The 22,100-nt window shown below is 41.6% G+C and overlaps 1 protein-coding gene and 1 long non-coding RNA gene across 5 annotated transcripts in view; one reads left to right on the forward strand and one right to left on the reverse strand.

Moving 5' to 3' along the window:
• BCL2L11 (BCL2 like 11) overlaps positions 1-2,087 on the forward strand; it is a 44,810-nt gene extending 42,723 nt beyond the window's left edge. For both annotated transcript variants that reach the window (XM_060754479.2, XM_060754480.2), the window contains exon 4: positions 1,898-2,087. In XM_060754479.2, coding sequence (XP_060610462.2) covers positions 1,898-1,987 — 90 coding nt within the window. In that variant the 3' untranslated portion in view covers positions 1,988-2,087. The remainder of the gene's footprint in view (positions 1-1,897) is intronic.
• Positions 1-22,100, reverse strand: part of LOC137096008 (uncharacterized) — a 259,018-nt gene that overhangs the window by 23,890 nt on the left and 213,028 nt on the right. For all 3 annotated transcript variants that reach the window (XR_010909126.1, XR_010909124.1, XR_010909125.1), the window contains exon 4: positions 13,920-14,007. This is a non-coding gene — a long non-coding RNA (uncharacterized lncRNA). The remainder of the gene's footprint in view (positions 1-13,919; positions 14,008-22,100) is intronic.

Here is a 22,100-nt window from a genome sequence, read left to right on the forward strand (position 1 = left end):
AAAGGTTTCTCCTGGCATTAAGTCTAGTCATTTTTGGCTCTGGGAGGGTGGTGCTCATCTCCATTTCTAAGTCAAAGAGCCAGAGAAATTTCTGTTCGGAAACTTGTTTTTCAATTGTTGATTTCTCTGCATATGGAGGTGTGGTTGGGGTAAAGGTTTCCCCTTGACATTAAGTCTATTCGAGTCAGCGTTGTCTGCAGACGCCTCCAAGGTCATGCAGCTATTATGACTGCATGGAGCGCTGTTACTTCCCGCCAAAGCGGTATCAATTGATCTATTCACATTTGCATGTTTTCGAACTGCTACGTTGTCAGAAGCTGGGGCTAACAGCTCACCCTGCTTCCCGGATTCGAACCACCAACCTTTCCATCAGCAAGTTCAGCAGCTCAGCGCTGTGCCACCAGGGTATTATAAGGATTATTTATTTATTTGCATTATTTCTACCCCGCTCATATCAGCCCGGAGGCGACTCAGAGCGGATTACCAAAATTAGGTAAATGGATATTACTAGATTAAGTCAGTAAAAAGTTTTCTTCATACATGATATCTGAGTCCCTTCGGGAAGATGATGGCGGGATATAAATAAAGATAGTTGTTGTTAACATAAATGTTATTATTATTATTATCTAGTTTAGCAAGAAATATTCTTTGTAGACTTATACAAGATAATCCAATTTGCATTGTTTTTGTAGTTGTAGATGTTGCAGAGTGAAGTAAAAAGCTGTGCAAATGGAGTGTGGGGTGGTGGTTTTTATTTGGGCTGAAGTGGAAGGCGGGCAGTTGGCCAGAGCTACACTCATATCCAATCCAGTCATATTTTGAGAAAAACGAAATCCTGCTGCTAGGGGAAGAATAACTGGAAAGGAAAAGGAGACTCAAGGTTTTGAGAGAGTACATCTTCTTGGTGATTTTTTTCTTTTTCCTTAAGAAAGGGAAACAACACAAAGCTATCTAGCAATCATCTATTTAGAGACAGAAGCTAATCTTCACCACAATCTTTAATGACTTCCCAATTTTGTTAAAGTTTTGTTTTTGTGTGTCTATAGCTTACATATGCTGTATTGTCCAAATATAAAACATCCGTTGTTATGATAGGATTGCAGCACACAAACTGGTTTGTGATTTTATTTATTGTATCAGGAGTGAACCAAGGGTGCAGTTGTAATGTTTTAAAGAAATCATAAAGTTTAAAAACTTGGCATTCTACTAAATGTCTTTTGACCAGTAGCTGGCCACTTGGAGTGCCTCTGGTGTTGCTATAAGAAGGTCCCCCATTGTGCATGTGGCAGGGCTCAGGTTGCATTGTGATAGGTGGTCTGTGGTTTGCTCTTCTCCACACTCACATGTTGTGGACTCCTTTGTGGCCCCATTTCTCAAGGTTGGATCTGCATCTTGTGGTATCAGAGCACAGTCTGTTGAGCACCTTCCAAGTTGCCCAGTCTTCTGTGTGCCTAGAAGGGAGTCTCTCATTTGGTATCAGCCATGGATTGGGGTTCCGAGGTTTAGCCTGCCACTTTTGGACTCACACTTGCTGAGATATTTCTGTACCTCTTAGATCTTAGAAAATTGTTCCTTGATTTAAGGCATTGGCATGCCGGCTGATATCCAAACAGGATAGGATTGCAACCCACAAACTGTTTTGTGGCCAGGTGTTTGGTACCACCTTTAGAGGTAGCTGCAATTTGTGTTACGAACTCAGTGTGTAATCGATGCAACATGACCCCCTATGCTGCACTGCCAGCGTAACAATGCTACTGTACATTATTTGGTGCAGCTGTTGCAGTTTTATACTATACATGCTTATGTGCTGGCACAGTTATTCCAATAAATTTGGTAATTATTGCTGTCAGACCGGAAGGTTTCACGAGTTAAAATAACCTCTCATTTCCTCTTACAGGGTTTCTTGGATTACCAAGCAGTAAACCATCAGATCATAATTTTGCGCCTGTTACATTACATTGTCCGCTTCATTTGGAGAATGCAGTGACTAATGCTTCAAGAGGCTGCTGGGATTCTTTACTCATTTTCAGGAGCAGCAACCGTGAATTGTGTCTCTGGATACATTTAACAGACCCTTCCTGATTTTAAGGGACTTTCAGGACAGAGTGAAAAAAGGACTCTGAAACTTGGCATTTGGACCTTTCCTTTTTTTAAAGCAGGTTTTTAAAATGGAAGTTTCTTGTAAACAGAACTTGATGGATTTTTGGAGAAGGACTACTTTTTGGAAATGGGAATTCATGTGCGAAGGAAGCTGACATTTTGTCGTTGGAACATTTTGAAAACAACGCAACTTAAAGCTTTCAAGAAAACAGATCAATTTTTAGACTGTTCTTAAAACCTGCAGAGGAATTGACTGAGCCAGCTACTTTGTGAAGCTGCCTTGATTTTATATTGAGGATTTACTGTATAGCTTTTAAAAGAAAATTCTTTCCAACAGTGAAAGGCAAGACTCTGGTGACAGATCCTCCATTCCTTCCGGAGTATTTACCTCCACAAGAGTGCATGGTCACCAAGGGCAAGACGGAAAGGTTTGAACTGATCCTTGTGTCAACTCCGAAAATAAATAAAATTCTACTGCTGCCCCTGCATGACTTACGCACAGAAAAGGCTTGCGAAAATGGAACAAGCGTCTGCTGTGTAAGCACCGGATTGGATTTCCCATTGTATAAAACTTCTGCCTCTTGCAGCCCAGAAGGAGATATCTTGAATTTGCTTTGAAAGTTGAGATTAAACTGTGAAAGATTTAATGGTCCAAATAATGACACCAGGTTGCCTTTTACAATTGTCTTCTTACATTCTTTGTATAGACAAAACATGTATATTCTGTAACATATCCTGAGGTGGGGAAGATGGGGGAGCAATGTAGCAATAAGTCATTGCATGTGGATGAAAGCAGTTCCTACATCTGTGCAATATTGCCCCATGTTGTTACAGCAACAGGGTCCTACTGCATAATTCCAGGCACTGTTTTGATCTTCACTCTGCTCTTCCTTTACTGTTCTTGAAATCCTGTTTTCGTGTCTTTGCTTTTTAACCATTCTGGATTATATTATTTTTTCCTGCCTTTTTTCCTGAAAGTTTGCAAAAGAGATAAGATGACCTCACAACCATAATGTGGAATGTATACGGACTACTGACTCGCTGTGTGAGTTTGGAGTCAACAACAGCACAGTGTTCAATTTGATCAGAGTCAAAATGCCAAAAGACTAAGCCAAGGGCAAAATCTTCCAGTTGATAAATCTTAAGATGATTATTTTCCCGGTTTGAGAGCACCAGTTTCACATGAGTGGAATATGTAATTGGCTCATTACCCAGTATGGATTAACAGGACACACATGACAGTGTTATTTACTTTTTGGGTGTGGCTATTTTCTTCAAGAGCTTTCTCCCTCTAGGAACCCCCAACCTTCTGTTGAACCCCATGAGAGGCCACTGTGTTTACTTTTGGGGGGGGGGAGAAGAGTGGAGACAGTTATTGGGGAACTAAAAGAAGGTTGCACTCCATCCATGAGTGCATCCTCATATCTACCTCTCCTTGAGCAGAGAGATGAGCTGTTGCTTCATCTCCTGTTTCATCTCCACTTCTCCAAATAGTAGCAGGACTCCAAGGGATAAGGAAGGACACAGTACTGTGCAGACAGTGTGTTACAATCTGCCTGCTTGATGTAGGCCCTTAAACAGTATTTAGGGAAATCAAGACTATTTGTTTATGTGCTAAACTGAGAAAAAAGCAGCATTTTAAACCAAGGCTAACTCACTGCAAACAGGTGAATTATATGAGCTTAAGAAATTAAATAAGCAAATAATCCTAGAGTTGGAAGAGACCACAAGGGCCATTCACTCTAACCCCATTCTGCCTCACAGGAACACACAGTCAAAGCACTCCCAACTGATGGCCATGCAGCCTCTTCTTAAAAACCTACAGAAAAGGGGACTCCACCATGCTCCAGGACAGCATAGTCCACTGTCAAACTGTTCTTGCTGTCAGAAAGTTCTTCTTATTGTTTAGGTGGGATCCCTTTTCCTGCAGTTTGTTTTTGCAAGCCAGATAGAAGGGAGAGGTAAGGATTGGGGATTCTTGAACTAACTGGATTGGGATGCAGTAAATAAGAATGCACAGAAAGTTTAGACTTCCTACCAAAAAGACTGAGTACAGTATACTAAGCTTTCCTCAAATGTCTTTCCTGTCCTTTTCAAATGAGCCGTTATAATTAAATGGAGAAGGATCCCCATGTAGATGATTTCCAGTCCCGTCTCCTTTCTCTGCCAGTAATACAGGAATGAGGAAAAAGATCAGAACTTAGAAAATATTGATTTAGGTTATAGTTTCCAGAATTTCTCAAGCCACCATGGAGGTTCTTGGATTCAAGTCCAAAAATGAACTTTCCCAAATGTCACACATGGATTGTAGCAAAAGCTAATGTAATTGATTATTCTTTTGGGGAGCGGAGGGGCAGAAATGAAAAATCTATTAGAGGAAAACCATAAAAACAAGCCGTTAACCTGTGCTGCACCACATTATGGTAAAATGGTTCATTATTGATTTTTTTAAAAAAGTTTTGAATGGGAGAAGCTTTAAAAGGAGCTTCCTGGAAGTGTTTATTCATTTCAAAGTTTCTGTGCATTGAAGTGCCCCTTATTGTGCTCTGCCCATGTCATGTTTTCCTGTCCATTGATCATGAGGGAGAGACTGCATACAACAGTGGTTCATTCTAATTGTATAGGAAACAATTTCCAAATCTATTTCTGGTTTCACCCACACCACTGAAAACGATGTCAGTTTTGAAAAGCAGATGTCCCCGTCCCCCCCGGCCGCCTTTAAGCTGTTCAGAAGTGATTCAGAGAACTATTACGATATTTCGTCGAGTCTAAGGTGCACTTTTTTCAATTTAAAGGGCTTCAAAAACAGTGTGTGCCCTACATTTGATGGTGCCTTAGATTCAGTGAAAAACAGTATATAGTTTTCAGAGTTACACAGTATTGCACCATCTCCATATCATAATATATATCAGGCATGGACAAAGTTTGACTCTCCAGGTGTTTTGGACTTTTAACTCTTTCATAGAATCATAGTTGGAAGAGACTTTGTGGGCCATCCAGTCCAACCCCCTGCCAAGATGCAGGAATATCACATTCAAAGCATCCCCGACAGATGGCCATCCAGCCTCTGCTTAAAAGCCTCCAAAGAAGGAGCCTCTACCACACTCCAGGGCAGAGAGTTCCACTGCTGAACAGCTCTCACAGTTATGAGTTCTCCCAGCTGTTAGGAATTGTGGGAGTTGAAGTCCAAAACACCTGGAGAGTCAAAATATCCCTATGACTGATATATATGCTGGCCTCCAGGACCTGCCAGGGACAAGTGGACCATTTTTCTGCCAGTTTAGGGAGGGAGATTAGAAGAAACATCTGAGCATGAGAAATGTTTATGCATCTTTGAGTTGCCCAGAATCAATGCTTTTGTGTCTAGCTGACCATCTCATCGAGACAAAAAAGAAAAGATACATTCCCTTCAGCACCCTGGTTTATAGACAGGTGCTAAGCATTGATCATCTTTGGAAAAGTATTGGGGGGCATGGGTCCCAGAATCTCTCAAGCGTATGGCCAAAGGCCATGTTGGCTGGGAAATTCTGGCCCAAGCATAACTTTCCCAGACTTTTGGAGATACATTTACCTCCGCCTAAGTTCTGCATGCAGAGGTGGTCTCAACTATTGCAAAACCAATTTCCTCTTGTGATTCTTGTTCCAGACCCAGCAGGGAAGCATTGGTTATATTACTTTAAACACATTGGGGAGATAGTTCCCCTGGAAGCTTAAATGATTACAGTGCACCAACACAAATATGACCTTGATAGCTTTGGAGGAATATTGTTTTCATCTCCTTTTCTTAGCTTTGGTTAACAACTTCCTATTTTTTTCCTCCAAAATTTGTTTTGTTTCTTTAATTTCAAGCAGAAGTATTGCTAAAAGGAATTTGGCCTGTATATTTGCTTCTTGTTCACAAAAGACTGGTTAATTGAAAAAGGCAAGAAAAGGGGTTTTCGCAGCCAAAACAATATTGCTCAAATTGATATTGTGCAATAGGGACTTCTCGTGGCAAGTGAATACAGTATAATACAGCAATACAGTGTTCTATTCTGCCTCCATAAGTGAGGATGAATAAATCAGAATGGTTTTTGGGAAAGTATTTTAAACAGAAATAGTGTTTACATGATACAGTAGAGTCTTGCTTATCCAACATAAATGGGCTGGCAGTGTTGGATTAACAAAAATGTTGGATAATAAGGAGGGATTGAGGAAAAGCCTATTAAACGTCAAATAAGATTATGATTTTACAAATTAAGCACCAAAACATCATGTTTTACAACAAATCGACAGAAAAAAACAATTCAATACATGGTAACGTTATGTACAAATTACTGTATTTAGCACCAAAACAGACAAGGGTTCTTCCTTTCTCTCACCTTGGACATTACTCCAGGTGGGAGGCAGACTGTGTTGGATAATACAGAACATTGGATGAGCGGAGGTTGGATAAGCAAGACTCTACTGTAATTGAGGTGGCCACAAGATGGTGGGCTGCATAGAAAGCCTCCAAATTTGAACTACAAAATTTCAGTATCTAACAATGAAAGATAAATTTGCCCTTTCTAGTTGGAAATTTGCAAGTAAACTTGGATTGGCACCCTGGGATTTCCAGTGCAAATATTAGAGAATCTCTTTGAGGCCATATTGGGTCATGTTGGTTACCTGACTCACCCAACAAGATGCTTGTTAGCATGCTATTTGTGACCAGGTGACAACTTGCACAACTAATCAAAGTGCAATTTCGAATTAGAGTGATTTTTTTTGCCAAGGCTTCTGCATTTGGAGCACTCTGACTTCAACTTCTCTTAGTGTAATATTCTATTATTGTCTAGTATTATCACAGTAGGAAGGATTGAAAGGGACTCCTGCCTGTAACTGAAGCTGGAGGACTGCCCTTTTCTTTTGTACAGATGCTGTTGGACTGGAAGGCCCTTGTGGTCCTTTTCAACTCTGTGATGTTATGATTCTTTGGGGTAACCTGGCTTTTTCATTGGCTTCTTATCTGTGCAGAGCATGGGCTGAGGAGAATGAAGTGCTGTTCTGGAAAGGTATAGCGAGCACCTCATCACACTAGAGAATGAATCCACTTTAGATCTGGTTCCTGCCTCCTGCAGAATTATGAGATTTGTAGTTTAGGGGGGAGCTTTTAACAGCCTCACTAAACTGCAAACCCCAGAATTCTGCAGGAAGCAGGAAGCAGATTTAAAGTGGGTTCATTCTCTAGTGTGATGGAGTTGTAAGACTGTCAAGACTCCATGGAGGAAAGATGTATTATAGTTATTTTCCCTAAACGTTTTCTCCCCTCTCCCCAAAAATAAGGCTTGGCTGGCCCAGTGCCTTGAGATGTGTACACATACATATATGTGCTAACCCTTAGCATGGATGAGCAGTTCGCTTGCTGCCATGGCTTCAGGCAAACTTATTGAAAGCTGAAGAAGTATTTTTAAAAAATTCTGTGAATTATAACATAAACAGTGAAGGGCATGATATTGGCACTGTGTGGCCCAAACCCAAGCTCTCTTGTATTTCAAGAAATTAACACACCTTATTCTTTAACAAATAATCTTAAAATGCTAAAAAAAATTTAAGTCCCTGTTTTGTTTTTGGTTTTTTTTTGGGGGGGGGGGAGGTTTCACAGTTTGGTGCAGGTTTGTGCCTTGGATAAATAACCCCACGGTGTCCTTTGATAAGACTTGTGGGTTTTAATAACCTTTGTATCTATTCGTATATCTAATCTTGTCATGTAGGGAATTCTTTTTAATTTTTCTAGAGATACTTTACAAGAAAACTCCTGCCAAACGTTTTATGAAGATGTATTGTCATAGATTTTCACGGCCAGAATCACTGGTTTGTTGTGAGTTTTCCGGCTGTAAGGCCCTGTTCCAGAAGCATTCTCTCCTGACATTTCACCTGCATCTATGTCAAGCATCCTCAGAGGTTGTGAGGTCTGTTGGAAACTAGGAAAATGGGGTTTATATATTTGGGAATGTCCAGACTGGGAGAAAGAAGCTAGATTTTGTCTTATTTTCATAGTTTCTTCCTTTCTATTGAAATTGTCCACACGTTTGTAGATTTCAATGGCTTCTCTGTGTAACCTGACATTTTAGCTGTTAAGAGTGGTCCACATTTCTGTGTTCTCAAATAATATGTTGTGTCCAGGTTGGTTCATCAGGTGCTCTTTTATGGCTGACTTTGAATTGAAACATTATCACCTACCTCCAACAGACAAGAGTTCTTTCTCCCACCCTTGACTTTCCACAGATACATAAAACCAATTTTCCTAGTTTCCAACAGACCTCACAATCTCTGAGGATGCCTGCCATAGATGTGGGTGAAACATCAGGAGAGAATGCTTCTGGAACAGGGCCGTACAGCTTGGAAAACATTTTATGAAGAACTGTCTTTGGTTGCAGAGAAATCAGATTCCAATTTCTTTGTAGAGAAAATGGCTTCAAAACTGAAACTTTCTATGCTTTTTTATTTCTTCCAATGATTGTAAATATTTGAATATTTATTAGATTTAGAGCAGTTGTTCTTCTCATCTGAGCCAAATGTTACCTGTGTGCAATGTTCCCTCTTTTCTAACTACATCATGTAAGATTTTTGTATAGCGGAAGTACATTTCTCTAAACCCCCTTTTTTTGTAGAATTTACCTTGTTAAATACTGTAGACTTCTCTTCTTTGTAATTAATGCACTCTACTGTTTCATCATGCTGTAACTTGTAGAAATTGTGTATATTTATTTTCTGCTTATTTAAGTTCTTGTAAATTCCTTTTTTCCCCCTTTGAATTTTACTTCGTATATATGGAAATAGTGATTGATCAGTTTAGAGCACTGTCTACTAGTTTGTGATAGCGGATGCTGTTTTAGATCATTGTTTAAAACTCTTCGTTTCTTCACATCTCTGTTGCTGCCTTCCCTATCTTTTTTTCAAAGTGTTCAAATACGAAGATAGGGATCGAGTTCAAATCTGTCTTTGGGGAAATAACTGCATGTGGTCAAGGACCACGTTTGGTATTGCCTTAGGACCATGGTTCTCAACTTATGGGTCCTGAGATGTTTTGGCCTTCAACTCCCAGAAATCCTAACAGCTGGTAAACTGGTTGGGATTTCTGGGAGTTGTAGGCCAAAAAACCCGGGGACTCACAGGTTGAGAACCACTGCCTTAGCAGCTCTGAATATTAATTCCTTCCAAGTAATGCTGTGGGAGGGACCCCCTGGTGGCACAGTGGGTTGAACTGCTGAGCTGCTGAACTTACTGACCAAAAGGTTGGTGGTTAGAATCTGGTGAGCAGGGTGAGCTCCCACTGTTAGCCCCAGCCTCTGCCAACCTAGTAAAGGTAAATGATTCCCCTGACATTAAGTCCAGTTGTGTCTAACTGTGAGGGTTGGTGCTCATCTCAATTTCTAAGCCGAAGAGCCAGCATTGTCCATAGACACCTCCAAGGCCATGTGGCCTGCATGGCTTCATGGAACGCTGTACCTTCCCGCCAGAGTGGTACCTATTGATCTATTCACATTTCGATGTTTTCGAACTGATAGGTTGGCAAAAGCTGGGGCTAACAGCGGGAGCTCATGCCACTCCCTGGATTCGAACCTGTGACCTTTCAGTAAGCAAGTTCAGCAGCTCAGCAGTTTAACGCACTGCACCACCGAGGGCTCCTATACAACCTCTGGTGATGCAGCGGGTTAAATCACTGTGCTGCTGAACTTGTTGATCAAAAGGTTGCAGGTTCGAATCCGGAGAGCAAGGTGAGCTCCCACTGTTAGCCCCATCTTTTGCCAACCTTGTTGTTCATTCGTTCAGTCGTCTCTGACTCTTCGTGACCTCATGGACCAGCCCACGCCAGAGCTCCCTGTCAGCCGTCACCACCACCAGCTCCTTCAAGGTCAGTCCAGTCACTTCAAGGATGCCATCCATCCATCTTGCCCATGGAAATGTGAGATCAATAGGTACTGGTTCGGCATGAAGTCATGCTGGCCACATTACCTTGGAAGTGTCTATGGACAACACCAGCTCTTTGGTTTAGAAATGGAGATGAGCACCACCCCCCAGAGTCGGACACGCTTAGACTTAATGTCAAGGGAAAACCTTTACCTTAATGCTGTGGGGCTTAGAACAAACATTTTACTTAACCAACATGCAGTGCTCTGAACTCGTCAGTCTTTAATAACAGATCAATGTACCCTGAAAAGTCACTTGCATTAGTCGACAGAAAAACATCACCACCACCATAGATTAGTTGAAACGTGATTTGGTGCTGGTTCAAATTTATACGGTGCTTCTGTTTCTTCCTTCAATCCTGCTTGCCGTAAGTAAGGGCTATTTAAGACCTGGTTCCTTGACCTCAGTTTCTGAGGCTTGGGAAATGGCTGTTACCTCATGAACAAAAGAAGTACCTGCAGGTGATTTGAGAACTACTAAAGGTTTAAAGGTGGGAAGACTGAAATTTTGCACCCTGGTTGAAAAAGGCCACTTTGTTACTGTACGGCAGCGCCTTATCAGGTACAAACTTCCACGTAGCACTGATCCTTCCTGATTAATCACTAATGTTACTTCATAGAACCCAGCATATGTAGCATTTTTATTGCAGTTTCCCTGGCTTACTTGTGTTTTGCACTGATGAAAATTTGACAGGGTAATTGCCACTTTACTTGTGCAATACTGCTGTAAATAACTGCAGATCTTTTTTTTTAAGATGCAATCTTTTATGTTAATAATTAATTTTATATGAATAAAACTTTCAACTATTGACTGTGTGTTGTATGTTATTTTTTGTTTAACAAATGCTTTTCACCAGATTGCTTATTTTTACAACTGCACATCATTAACACTCACACGGTTCTGGATTGGTTCTGGATTGGATTTAAATAGCTGGATTGTTGCAGGTTTTTCGGGCTGTCTGGCCATGTTCCAGAAGCATTCTCTCCTGACATTTTGCCTGCATCTATGGCAGGCATCTTCAGAGGTTGTGAGGTTGAAAGCCTTCAACAATACAAATAGTTGAATGTTATTAATTTGCACATACATTTAACTGGCTTTTAAAATGTATGCCCTCATTGAGAAACACCCTTGCAATACTATCTCTGTGTTGTTGAATGCTTTCATGGCTGGAATCACTGGGTTGCTGTGAATTTTCCAGGCAGTATGGCCATGGTCCAGAAACATTTTCTCCTGATGTTTCGCCTGCATCTGTGGTAGGCATTCTCAGGGTTTGTGAGGTCTGTTGGAAACTAGGCAAGTGAGGAATGTCCAGGGTGGGAGAAAGAACTCTTGTCTGTTTGAGGCAATCAGCCAGGCCTTGAAGCTGCAAAGCCATTCAATGCTAATCAGTGTGGCCAATTGGAACATTCACACTTGCCTCAAACAGACAAGACCAAGAACAAGCCATGAAAGTAAAGACAAAAATCTACCCAGAGGAAAAGTGTTTTTACCATACATACATCAAGGTAACCACTGGCCATATAGGGAAGCTGATGAAGAAACACGACCTACAAAGTATCAACAGACCCACTAAGAAAATTCAATAAACTATGTTCAGCAAAGGACAAGAGGCATCCCTCCACCTTTCCAGTCTACTGTATACTATGCAGACTATAAGTCTACATAGGGACCACCAAATGCAGCAATGCCCAAACATGAATCAAGGACTAATTCAGCCTGAGAAGTGAACCATAGCAGAGCACCTCATGAACTAACGTGGACACAGAATATTATCTGAGAACACAGAAATGCTGGACTACTCTCACAACTATCATGTCAGACTACACAGAGAAGCCACTGAAATCCACACACATGTGGACAATTTCAACAGAAAGGAGGTAACCACAAAAAAGAACATAATCTGGATACCACTATTTTAAAAACTCTAAAATCAGGACAGTAAATAAAAAACAACACTCAGAAAACAGGGAAATTCCAGGCAGGAAACAATCAGGGCCAGTTAATCACCTCCAAACATAAGATTCCCCTGGGCAGGAAGCAGCCAAGCTTTGAAGCTGCAAGGCTATTCAGTGCTAATCGAGATGATCAACTGTAACATTCACACTTGCCTCAGAGAAGAGTTCTCTTTCCCACCCTGGGCAATTCCACAGATATATAAACCCCACTTGCCTAGTTTCCAACAGACCTCTGAGGATACTGGCCATAGATAATGGATTTTTTTTTGTCGTGTCAGGAGCAACCTGAGAAACTACAAGTTGCTTCTGGTGTGAGAGAATTGGCCATCTGCAAGGACGTTGCCCAGGGGACGCCCGGATGATTTGATGTTTTATCATCCTTGTGGGAGGCTTCCCTCATGTCCCCACATGAGGAGCTGGAGCAGATAGAGGGAGCTCATCAGATATGGATGAAATGTCAGGAGAGAATGCTTCTGGAGCATGGCCATACAGCCTGGAAAACTCACAGCAATCCAGTGATTCCAGCCATGAAAGCCTTCGACAACACAGAGATAGCATTACGAGATGAGGGCATACATTTTAAGAGCCAGCTAAATTTTGGTGCAAATTATTAACATCTAGCTATTTAAATCCAATCCAGGGCCTCACTGGATATATAAACCTCACTTGCCTAGTTTCCAACACACCTCACAACCTCTGGGGATGCCTGAAATAGATGTGGGTGAAATGTCAGGAAGTAATGCTTCTGGAAAATGGCCAGACAGCTTGGAAAACTCACAACAACCCAATGCTATCTCTAACTCATCCAGGATTTTGTTATTGCTGAAGAAGAGACACAAAACAGAGCAGCCAAAACTAGGCTTTTAATATTACAGTTTTGAAAGCATGTCCTATGAAGTCACTGTGCTAATAATTGTAATAGTAGCAAGGAACCACAGGCATTTCTCACTTTCTATCAGGGTTGATTGTTTACTGCATTCATATCCTGTCTAGTCTGCCAATCTGACATGTTGCGAGCTTTTAAAATAAAAAAATTAAAGTATACACAATGCTGATTACTAATATCTTGAAACATCCTATTCTTTCAAAATCCACGTGTTGCTTGAAATGTTTTTTACCCCAATATGAAAAAGATAATTTTTTCAAAGGCAGAAATAAGATACTTTTTTTCAGTACAGAAAACAAAAACAAAAAAAATACCAAAAACTGGGCAAATATGACCATGAGCTCAATTTGTGTCCCATAGTCACCACAGAGAATTAAGAGTTTCCTGATGCAGAACTTGGATTATGTTGGCGTTTGGTCAGCATTTAATTTCATTTAGCTGATTACACCATCCACTGTCTCATCAGCAAAGAGAGAGACTCTGCTTCAGTGAAAGACACACTTTTTGTTGCAACAGAATCACAACCTGCCACAGAGGAGACCCCGGTGGCGCAATGAGTTACACACCCTTGTGCTGGCAGGAGTGAAGACTGACAGGTCAGCAGTTTGAATCCGGGGAGAGAGCAGATGAGCTCCCTCTGTCAGCTCCAGCTCCCCGTGCGGGGACATGAGAGAAGCCTCCCACAAGGATGGTAAAACATTAAAATATCCAGGCGTCTCCTGGTCAACGTCCTTGCAGACGACCAATTCTCTCACATCAGAAGTTACTTACAGTTTCTCAAGTCGCTCCTGATATGGAAAAAAATAACCTGCCACAGTATTGCCAGAGTGGCAAAATACCCACATTCAGCAATAAAGTAATGAGTAAAAAAATATAGAGATCTCATACAACAATTTGTTTTTCCTGGGGAGTTGAAATTTTCTAGGCCAGACTGAACTGAAACAGTATTCTGCATCTTTGTTGCAGAGCAAATAATTCTTTCACATGCCAGAAACACAGCAAAGGATGCTAATATGACATACTGTTAAATAGCAGAAATGAATTACCTTTGGTGCAGAAGAACCAAGGCCTAAGATTTGAAAGAACTGTGAGATGGTCGATTGTCTGGAAGGTTTTCACAATGCCCCATACAATCTGTAAAAGACATTAAATAGGTTTATTACCTTATGACCACACCCAGCTCTACAGTACGTTGAGGCCAACTGGTTTTTGTTTGTTTTTTTATTTTGCTTATTTCAATTTAACTGTTGAAAACTGCATACGCATACTGGATACAGCCAAATATGCCTGAACGCGAATGGCTCACAGGGAAGCTTTGAATACATCTTGCCAAGAAATCTCTATGATATAGTCACCACCGTTAGTTGGAATTTGTTTGGACAACACCTAGCTCGCATTTGTTTCAGCTTGTGTTGTAGAGACAATCTGAAAGACTCAAATTGAACAAAGAGGCACTTAGCTCTCAAGTTACTCCAAATTGGTCTGGAAATTGTGACAAATCAAAAGTTTGCTATTGCTCCAGGCATGATGCACTCTCACCGCAAATTACAAAGAACTAAAAGAGTGCACCAAGAGATGTGACATGACTAGTGCTGGATTTTCTGGTTGTCATAGGTGGAAGCTATTGGTCCTAGACATCAACCAAATCAAATTCAACTTGGGGTGTGCGTTGTCACAGTGTAATCAAAAGGTTCTATATGCGGTAACAGGAAACAACCCCTTCTCAGCTGAAACTCTCCCTCTCCGGTTTAAGGAGTAGACTCACATCAATTGTCTTTTTAGTAGAAAAAGGACTTTATACACAAGAATATTTACAATACAGGAACTCTTCTTCACACCTTTCTGCCAACAACTCCCAAGCAATTGATGAAACCTTCTTGCCTACAAAAGCTTTCCTCCTCCTCCTCCTCCTCCTCCTCTTCTTTTTCTTGAACTTTGCAACTTACTCTTAAACACACTCCTCCAGCACAGATTCTCCAAACCTCCAACATCAACCCTCAAAACAACATAGAAGCTTTGCATGTGTGTCCCCAACTTTTAATCGCGAGTTCAGCAATTGCACTCGATGTAAGGATTTTGTTAGATGCACCAACCAGAAACAAACAGAGCTCTCATAGAACTTGTTCTGCCAGAAAGAACACTTGTCCCTCTCTTCTGTGTGCCTCTGGGAAACATAGCAATTTCCTGGTCAGGGGAACAGCCACATAGTATCCAAGTATGTTCCTATGTTTTTAAACTAATATTTATTCAGAATCAAGAAAACAGAAAAATAGCAACACTAACACAAAAAGCAGAATTATTATAATTTATATTGCTAAAACTACAGCTATCTAAGTGGCCATGAACATGTATTGCCATGAACGTGTAGCCCAAACCCTGCCAATGACCCCCCCCCCAAACACCATACTGCCCACCACCCAAGGAACGCTTTCATAGTTATATGTAATTATTAATATTTCTTTGTGTACTGTACGTTGGCATTGAATTTTTGCCATTAGTATGTTGTAAACAGCCTTGAGTCCCGTCCCCTCCTGCCCAAGGTGAGAAAGGCAATAAATCTACAACAAAATAAATCTACAACAAAACCAAAACAAGGACTAAGACAAACACACAAATACCAACAATCCCAACTAGCAAACACAAAGACAATTTTAGAAACCCCGCACTGACTTGTCTACTGATTTTTATCCCTTATTACTCTACCCCTTTTAGAAAATACTATATAGCCACACTTTACTATTGGTAACACTCCTCTAATTTATAAATCCTACAGCTGATGTTTGCTCCCAGAATTGTTGTGAAAAGGTGACAAACAAATCCCAATCTTTCTTGAAATTCATCAGAGATTTTCCATAATAAGCACAGTCAGTTTATCCAGCCATGTACGAGGGTTATCCGGAAAGTAAGGTCACAAGGCATGTAGCTCTCGGGAATTTTCACAGGGAAAGTTGGTATTATTGCTGTGTAGTGGGAAGCTAGTGGAAGAGAACAAGCAGTGCCAGTTGTCAGTAGCTCATCGACTGGCATAGAGGTGAAGGTTAGAGATGAGCATCCTCATTCCATTTCCTTCCAAGTGCAAAGTTCACACTGCAATATGCTACCTAAATGCTAAGGGCATGAATGCCGCTGTGATTCATCATGACGTAGTTTCAGTTTATGGAGAAGATGTAATGTCAAGACAGCATGTGAAAAATGGGTGTAAAATATATTGTGAGACCATGAAAAAACTTTGCAGAGCCATCCAAAATAAACATCCTGGGATGCTGCTGGCGGGAGTCTGTCTCCTTCATGATAATGCGCTTTTGCACACAGTTCATGCAACACAAGAGTTGTTGACTTTATTTGGTTGGGATGTTTTAAGCCACTCCTCTCACTGCCCCTATCTCACACCCAGTGACTATCATCTGTTCACTACATTGAAGGAACACCTGGGTGGAAAACACTTCCCCTTACCTCACTACCTCTGAGGATGCTTGCCATAGATGCAGGTGAAACGTCAGGAGAGAATGCCTCTAGAACATGGCCATATAGCTCGAAAAAACCTACAACACCCCAAACACTTTTCTGATGATGACGAGGTGAAAATCAAAGTGACAAACTGGCTGAAAAAGGTGGAAGGAAACTTCTATGACACAGGAATCAAAAACAAGTTCCACTGATTTTATTTATTTATTTATTTATTGTGTCATCCGCAACCAGAACATTGTATTACATTTCTAACAGGACAAAACAAACAAACAGATAAAAAACCACAAATTTTGCAAACTTGGTAACTGATTAAATGTCCTTTGACCAGTATCTGGCCACTTGAAGTGCCTCTGGTGTTGCCGCAAGAAGGTCCTCCATCGTGCATGTGGCAGGGCTCAGGTTGCTTTGCAGCAGGTGGTCAGTGGTTTGCTCTTCTCCGCACTCGCATGTCGTGGATTCAACTTTGTAGCCCCATTTCTTAAGAATGGCTCTGCATCTCGTGGTGCCAGAGCGCAGTCAGTTCGCCCAGTCTTCTGTGTGCCCAGGGGGGAGTCTCTCATCTGGTATCACTCACGGATTGAGGTGCTGGGTTTGAGCCTGCCACTTTTGAACTCTCGCTTGCTGAGGTGTTCCAGCGAGTGTCTCTGTAGATCTAAGAAAACTATTTCTTGATTTAAGTCGTTGACGTGCTGGCCGATACCCAAACAGGGGATGAGCTGGAGATGTCGCTGCCATGGTCCTTTCACTATTGGCAGATGACACTATGCACGGATAGTGTCACTTTCACTATCCACGGATGACAAAATGTATAGAACCAAATGGTGATTATGTGGAAAATAATGTAATACTTATACTATAATCCATGTAAGTTTTATTAAAATATATTCATTTTTTGTATTTTTTAAAAACAACCTTGCTTTCCGGATAACCCTTGTATGTTCCTAATAATGCTGAATGCACCACCACAAGTTAGACAATCATCCTAGGTCTGCATATGTTACCAAGACAGTTACCCTCAGGCCAAGCTCCCCATCACTTAGGGAGCCCCAAATTACAAAGACAACACAGATTTCTTGCTCTATGATTGCCTCACCACAGTGCTTTGGGGACCAGACAGGGCAAAGCTCAAGAAAGTTAATTGCTTGGACTACAGCTCTCTTTCTTTTTGGTGCACACACACACACTAGAGGTTTGTATGCAAAAAGTCCTTGATTTAACTAGCTAGAGGGAGCCCCTCCCGATCGGCACACGTCTTGACAGTGTGTACAAGTGGTGTGCATGGCTCAGGAGTCCTAGGCACCCGTCAAGGCTCACTCTACCAGGCAGCTGCCTTTTGCTGGAGAAACAGAGAGAGATAGGGTTTCAACAGGTCTTTGCTGAATCAGCAGGCTGTCTGAACTCTGGCAGCGTTCCTCCTTTAAGCAGCCTGAAGCAGCAGCAACGCCAGCCTCTTCCTCCTCCTCCTCCTCCTCCTCCTCCTCCTCCTCCTCCTCCTCCTCCTCCTCTGCTCCATTATCACTCATACAACCTGCCAAGGAGCCATGACTCTGAGATCATGTGTGAAAATGTGACCATGGAAGAAAGTGTGCATACATGAGAGTTTGTCTTTCAATCGGTTTATAAGTGAAGGGCCTGGTGCACCATAAACACCCTATAACTTGTGACAGGATAGAAAAGAGACGCCATGTAGTCCGTGCTTTCCAATCAAAAGGAGAGGCATTTTTCAATTACTGATGGGATAGATCAGGGGTCCTCAAACTTTTTAAACAAGGGGCCAGGTCGCTGTCTCTCAGACTGTTGGAGGGGCAAACTATATTTTTTTAAGAAAACTATGATCAAATTCCTATGGACATTGCACTTACCTTATTTTGAAGTAAAAACTCCAGAGAAGGAGACTTTATTACACTGCGCGCAACATATTCCTATCCGAACAACTCTTATCACGAAGTTCTTCCAAATGTTTAGGTGGAATCTCTTTTTCTGCAATTTGAATCCATCGCTCCATGTCCTAGTCTCCAAAACAGCTTTCCCTGTCCTCAATGTGACTTTCTTTCAAATATTTAAACATGGCCATCATGTCTCCTCACAGCTTTCTCTTTTCTAAGGTAAACATACCTAACTCCCTAAGTTGCTCCACATAAGGCTTGGCTTCCAGGCACTTGGTTGCCCTTCTTTAGACACCTTACATCTGTTCAATATCCTTCTTGAATTGTGATCCCCAGAACTGGACACTGTGGACACAGTATTCCATATGAGGCCTGATTGAAGCAGAAGAGTGTGACTATGTAGACATTATGCTTCTATTGTAGCTGCTGTACCACACTGTTGATTCATATTCAGTTATGGGATAATACTTTCATGTGATTGTACCCCCCCTCCAAAAAAAAACCCCCTTTCTATGAAGACTAACAATGTCCAGACTCAAGTGTTTCCAAGGCACTGGAGACTGGGGAAGTTATGTTTACAATGCTCTCCCAAAATGAGGCACATTGAGAACAGGGAGGTACTGAGACCCATTGACTTAAATGCAATGACAGGGAAGGTGCTACAGACTTCATTTCCTAGTACCCTGATCTCCAGCATCTTCAAATATTTTTGGTCAGGGTACTGCAAGGCGGCAAAAGAAGGATTTTGGTTGTTAAAACCTGTAAACGTGAATCCTCAGCTATCTTATAATCTTGTAATAGCTGAACATGATGCCTTATGTTAAAATCTTTGTTCAACATTTAAAAAAAAATCTATGATCCATTTTTTTGCTGGAAAAAGGCATTAGAAAAAGTGACGTAGTGAATTAAACCACTGAGCTGCTGAACTTGCTGACTGAAAGGTCTGCGGTTCAAATCCGGGGAGCAGGATGAGCTCCCGCTGTTAGCTCCAGCTTTTGTCAACCTAGCAGTTCGAAAACATGCAAATGTGAGTAGATCAATAGGTACTGCTTCTGCAGGAAGGTAATGGCCTTCCATGCAGTCATGCTGGCCTCATGACCTTGGAGGTGACTACGGACGATGCCAGCTCTTTGGCTGAGAAACGGAGATGAGCACGACCACTCCAGAGTTGGACACGACTGGACTTAATGTCAAGGGGAAACCTCTACCTTTACCTTTTAAGATCCATTGTTTGCTGGAAAGAGGCATTAGAAAAAAAGAAAAGAACATTCTTTTTATTTTCTTTCCTATTCCACGTCGATTAATTAAGCATAGGCAGTAGAAAATCTTAGAGATGAAATGATATGAAGCAAGTTTGGACCTACATCCCTTGGTGACTCAGAATTAATCCACCAAGTCTAGAAGTGTCTGGTTGCTTTCCCAACATCAGCCCTTTCCTCTGATTAATTCTGAGTTGGGCACAAGGCTGGGAAGCAGAGACTACTCATGACTGCTCTAGCTTTTGAATTACCACATCCTGAATCTATATATATTCCTTAGGTTTTACATACAGTGGGAAGAAGACAAAAGATGTCATCCAAAGTGGTTTAATTGCCCCCCCCCCCCCGTCCATTGCCCCAAAAGAAATCCCCGAGAGGACTCTTTATATGCCTGAATGTCAGAAGAAGGCTTCGTTTATATGGCACATTTCATACCAAGTGAATCTGAGAGAACATGATGTGCCTAGTCATAAAATGCTTCAACAGAGGTGCTCACATCCTGCAGGTGCTGAGGAAACAACAGGAGTTGATGTTTGCATAAGATTGAGAAGTCTTTCTTGGGACAAAAATATTATAGAACCAATAAGCACGTCCTGATAGTAACCAATGGTTACCTTTCCTAAGATGATGCCATTCAGACGTTTCCAACTGTAGTTCACTTTAGTACTAAATAGCATATCCATTTTTTTGAGGGATGATGGACATCATGGCCTAGAACAGCTCACTCTGACACGTTTTTTCACTTCAAAACAGAAACAATAAACTTCCTTGTTCTTCAGCGTTCTTGGAAATGGATCGTATTAAGAAAGAAGGCACTCCCACTAGACCAGAGCAGGGTCTGTAGAGAAGTGCTTACTAGGCTGCAACAGGTTGTCAAGAAAGAGAGGAGTAGTTGTAATTGACAGGAACAAATATGGTGCAGATCTATAGCATATTGGGGTGTGAGGTGTGGGGGGGGGGAATGCGGTTGATCCAACACACTAGACCATCTCACTTTGCTTGGAATAGCAACAGATCTCCAAGTTCTCAGAATACATTATCCAGCCTTGCTTTCCTTATCCTTAATAGAATAATAACAATAATAGTAGTAGTAGTAATTGTAGCAATATTTATTTATTTGTTTGTTTGTTTAGAACATTTATACTCCGTCCATTCTCGACCTCCAAAGGGGGACTCAGGATGGCTACCAACAGGCACAATTCGATGCCAACACAGTATAAGCATATAAAACATATAATAAAAAACACAATCAAATACCTAAAAACAATATAAATATACATTAAAACAGTTTGCCAGGTTAAAACGTCAGTCCAAAATTCGGTCAAATGAATCTCATCTTCGCCAGTAACATCAGTCTAATCTGCAAACGCTTACTCCCATAGCCAGAGTTTAATTTTCTTCTGGAAGGACAAGAGGGAAGGGGCAGATCTAACCTCCTTAGGGAGGGAGTTCCAGAACTGAGGGGGCACCACGGAGAAGGCCCTGTCTCTCATCCCCACCAAACGTGACTGCAATGGCAGAGGGACCGAGAGCAGGGCCTCCCTGGATGATCTTAAAGTCTTTGACAGTTAGTAGAGGGAGATACGTTCGGACAGGTAAACTGGGCCGGAACTATTTAGGGCTTTATAGGCGAAAACCAGCACTTTGAATTGTGCTCGGAAACTAATAGGCAGCCAGCGGAGCAGATGTAACAAGTGAGTTGTACGCTCCCTGTTCCCCGCTCCCGTGAGCAACCTGGCTGCCGAGCATTGGACTAGCTGGAGCTTCTGGGCAATTTTCAGAGGCAACCCCACATAGAGTGCGTTGCAGTAGTCTATTCGGGATGTAACCAGAGCATGGACCACCATGGCCAAGTCAGACATCTCAAGATACGAGTGCAGCTGGCGCACAAGTGCGAAAGCTCCCCTGGCCACCGCTGAAACCTGGGGTTCCAGGATCAGCAATGAGTCCAGGATCACTCCCAAACTGCGAGCCTGTGCCTTCAGGGGGAGTGTAACCCTGTCAAGCACAGGCTGTAATAATAATAAACTTTATTTATATCCCACCACCATCTCCCCGAAGGGACTCGGGGCAGCTTACAAAGACACTCCAGGATGCATATATAACATACAACAGTACATAAGTATAAAACAAGTCACATAAAATTATAACAACCCCTGTCAACACATACTATCATCTAGAAGATGATAGAATCATAGAATCAAAGAGATGGAAGAGACTACAGTGGCCATCCAGTGCAACCCCCTGTCTTGCAGAAAAACACAATCAAAGCACCCTCCAAGAGATGGCCATCCATGCTCTGTTTAGAAACCTCTAGAGAAGGAGACTCCACCACCCATTGAGGCAGCATATTCCATTCCATTTGACAAACAGATTTTTGGACCACACCACACCACCAGTGAACAAAAGTGACTTCTGCATTAGTACTACTTCCATTACTTTTTGCACTGTGTTCCTGTTCTCTGCAATTGTTCCTAGCACCTAGAATTTCTTTGAAATGAAAATATTCCATACATATTTGTAAATAAATAAATCCTCCCCTGAGGTTCTGCCTACACCTGGAAATAAAATCCAGTATTTTTCCAGATCCTAATAGATCCCACATTTGTCTTAT

Source organism: Anolis sagrei, chromosome 1 (genome assembly GCF_037176765.1).
Source record: "Anolis sagrei isolate rAnoSag1 chromosome 1, rAnoSag1.mat, whole genome shotgun sequence".
Classification (NCBI taxonomy): Eukaryota; Metazoa; Chordata; class Lepidosauria; order Squamata; family Dactyloidae; genus Anolis; species Anolis sagrei.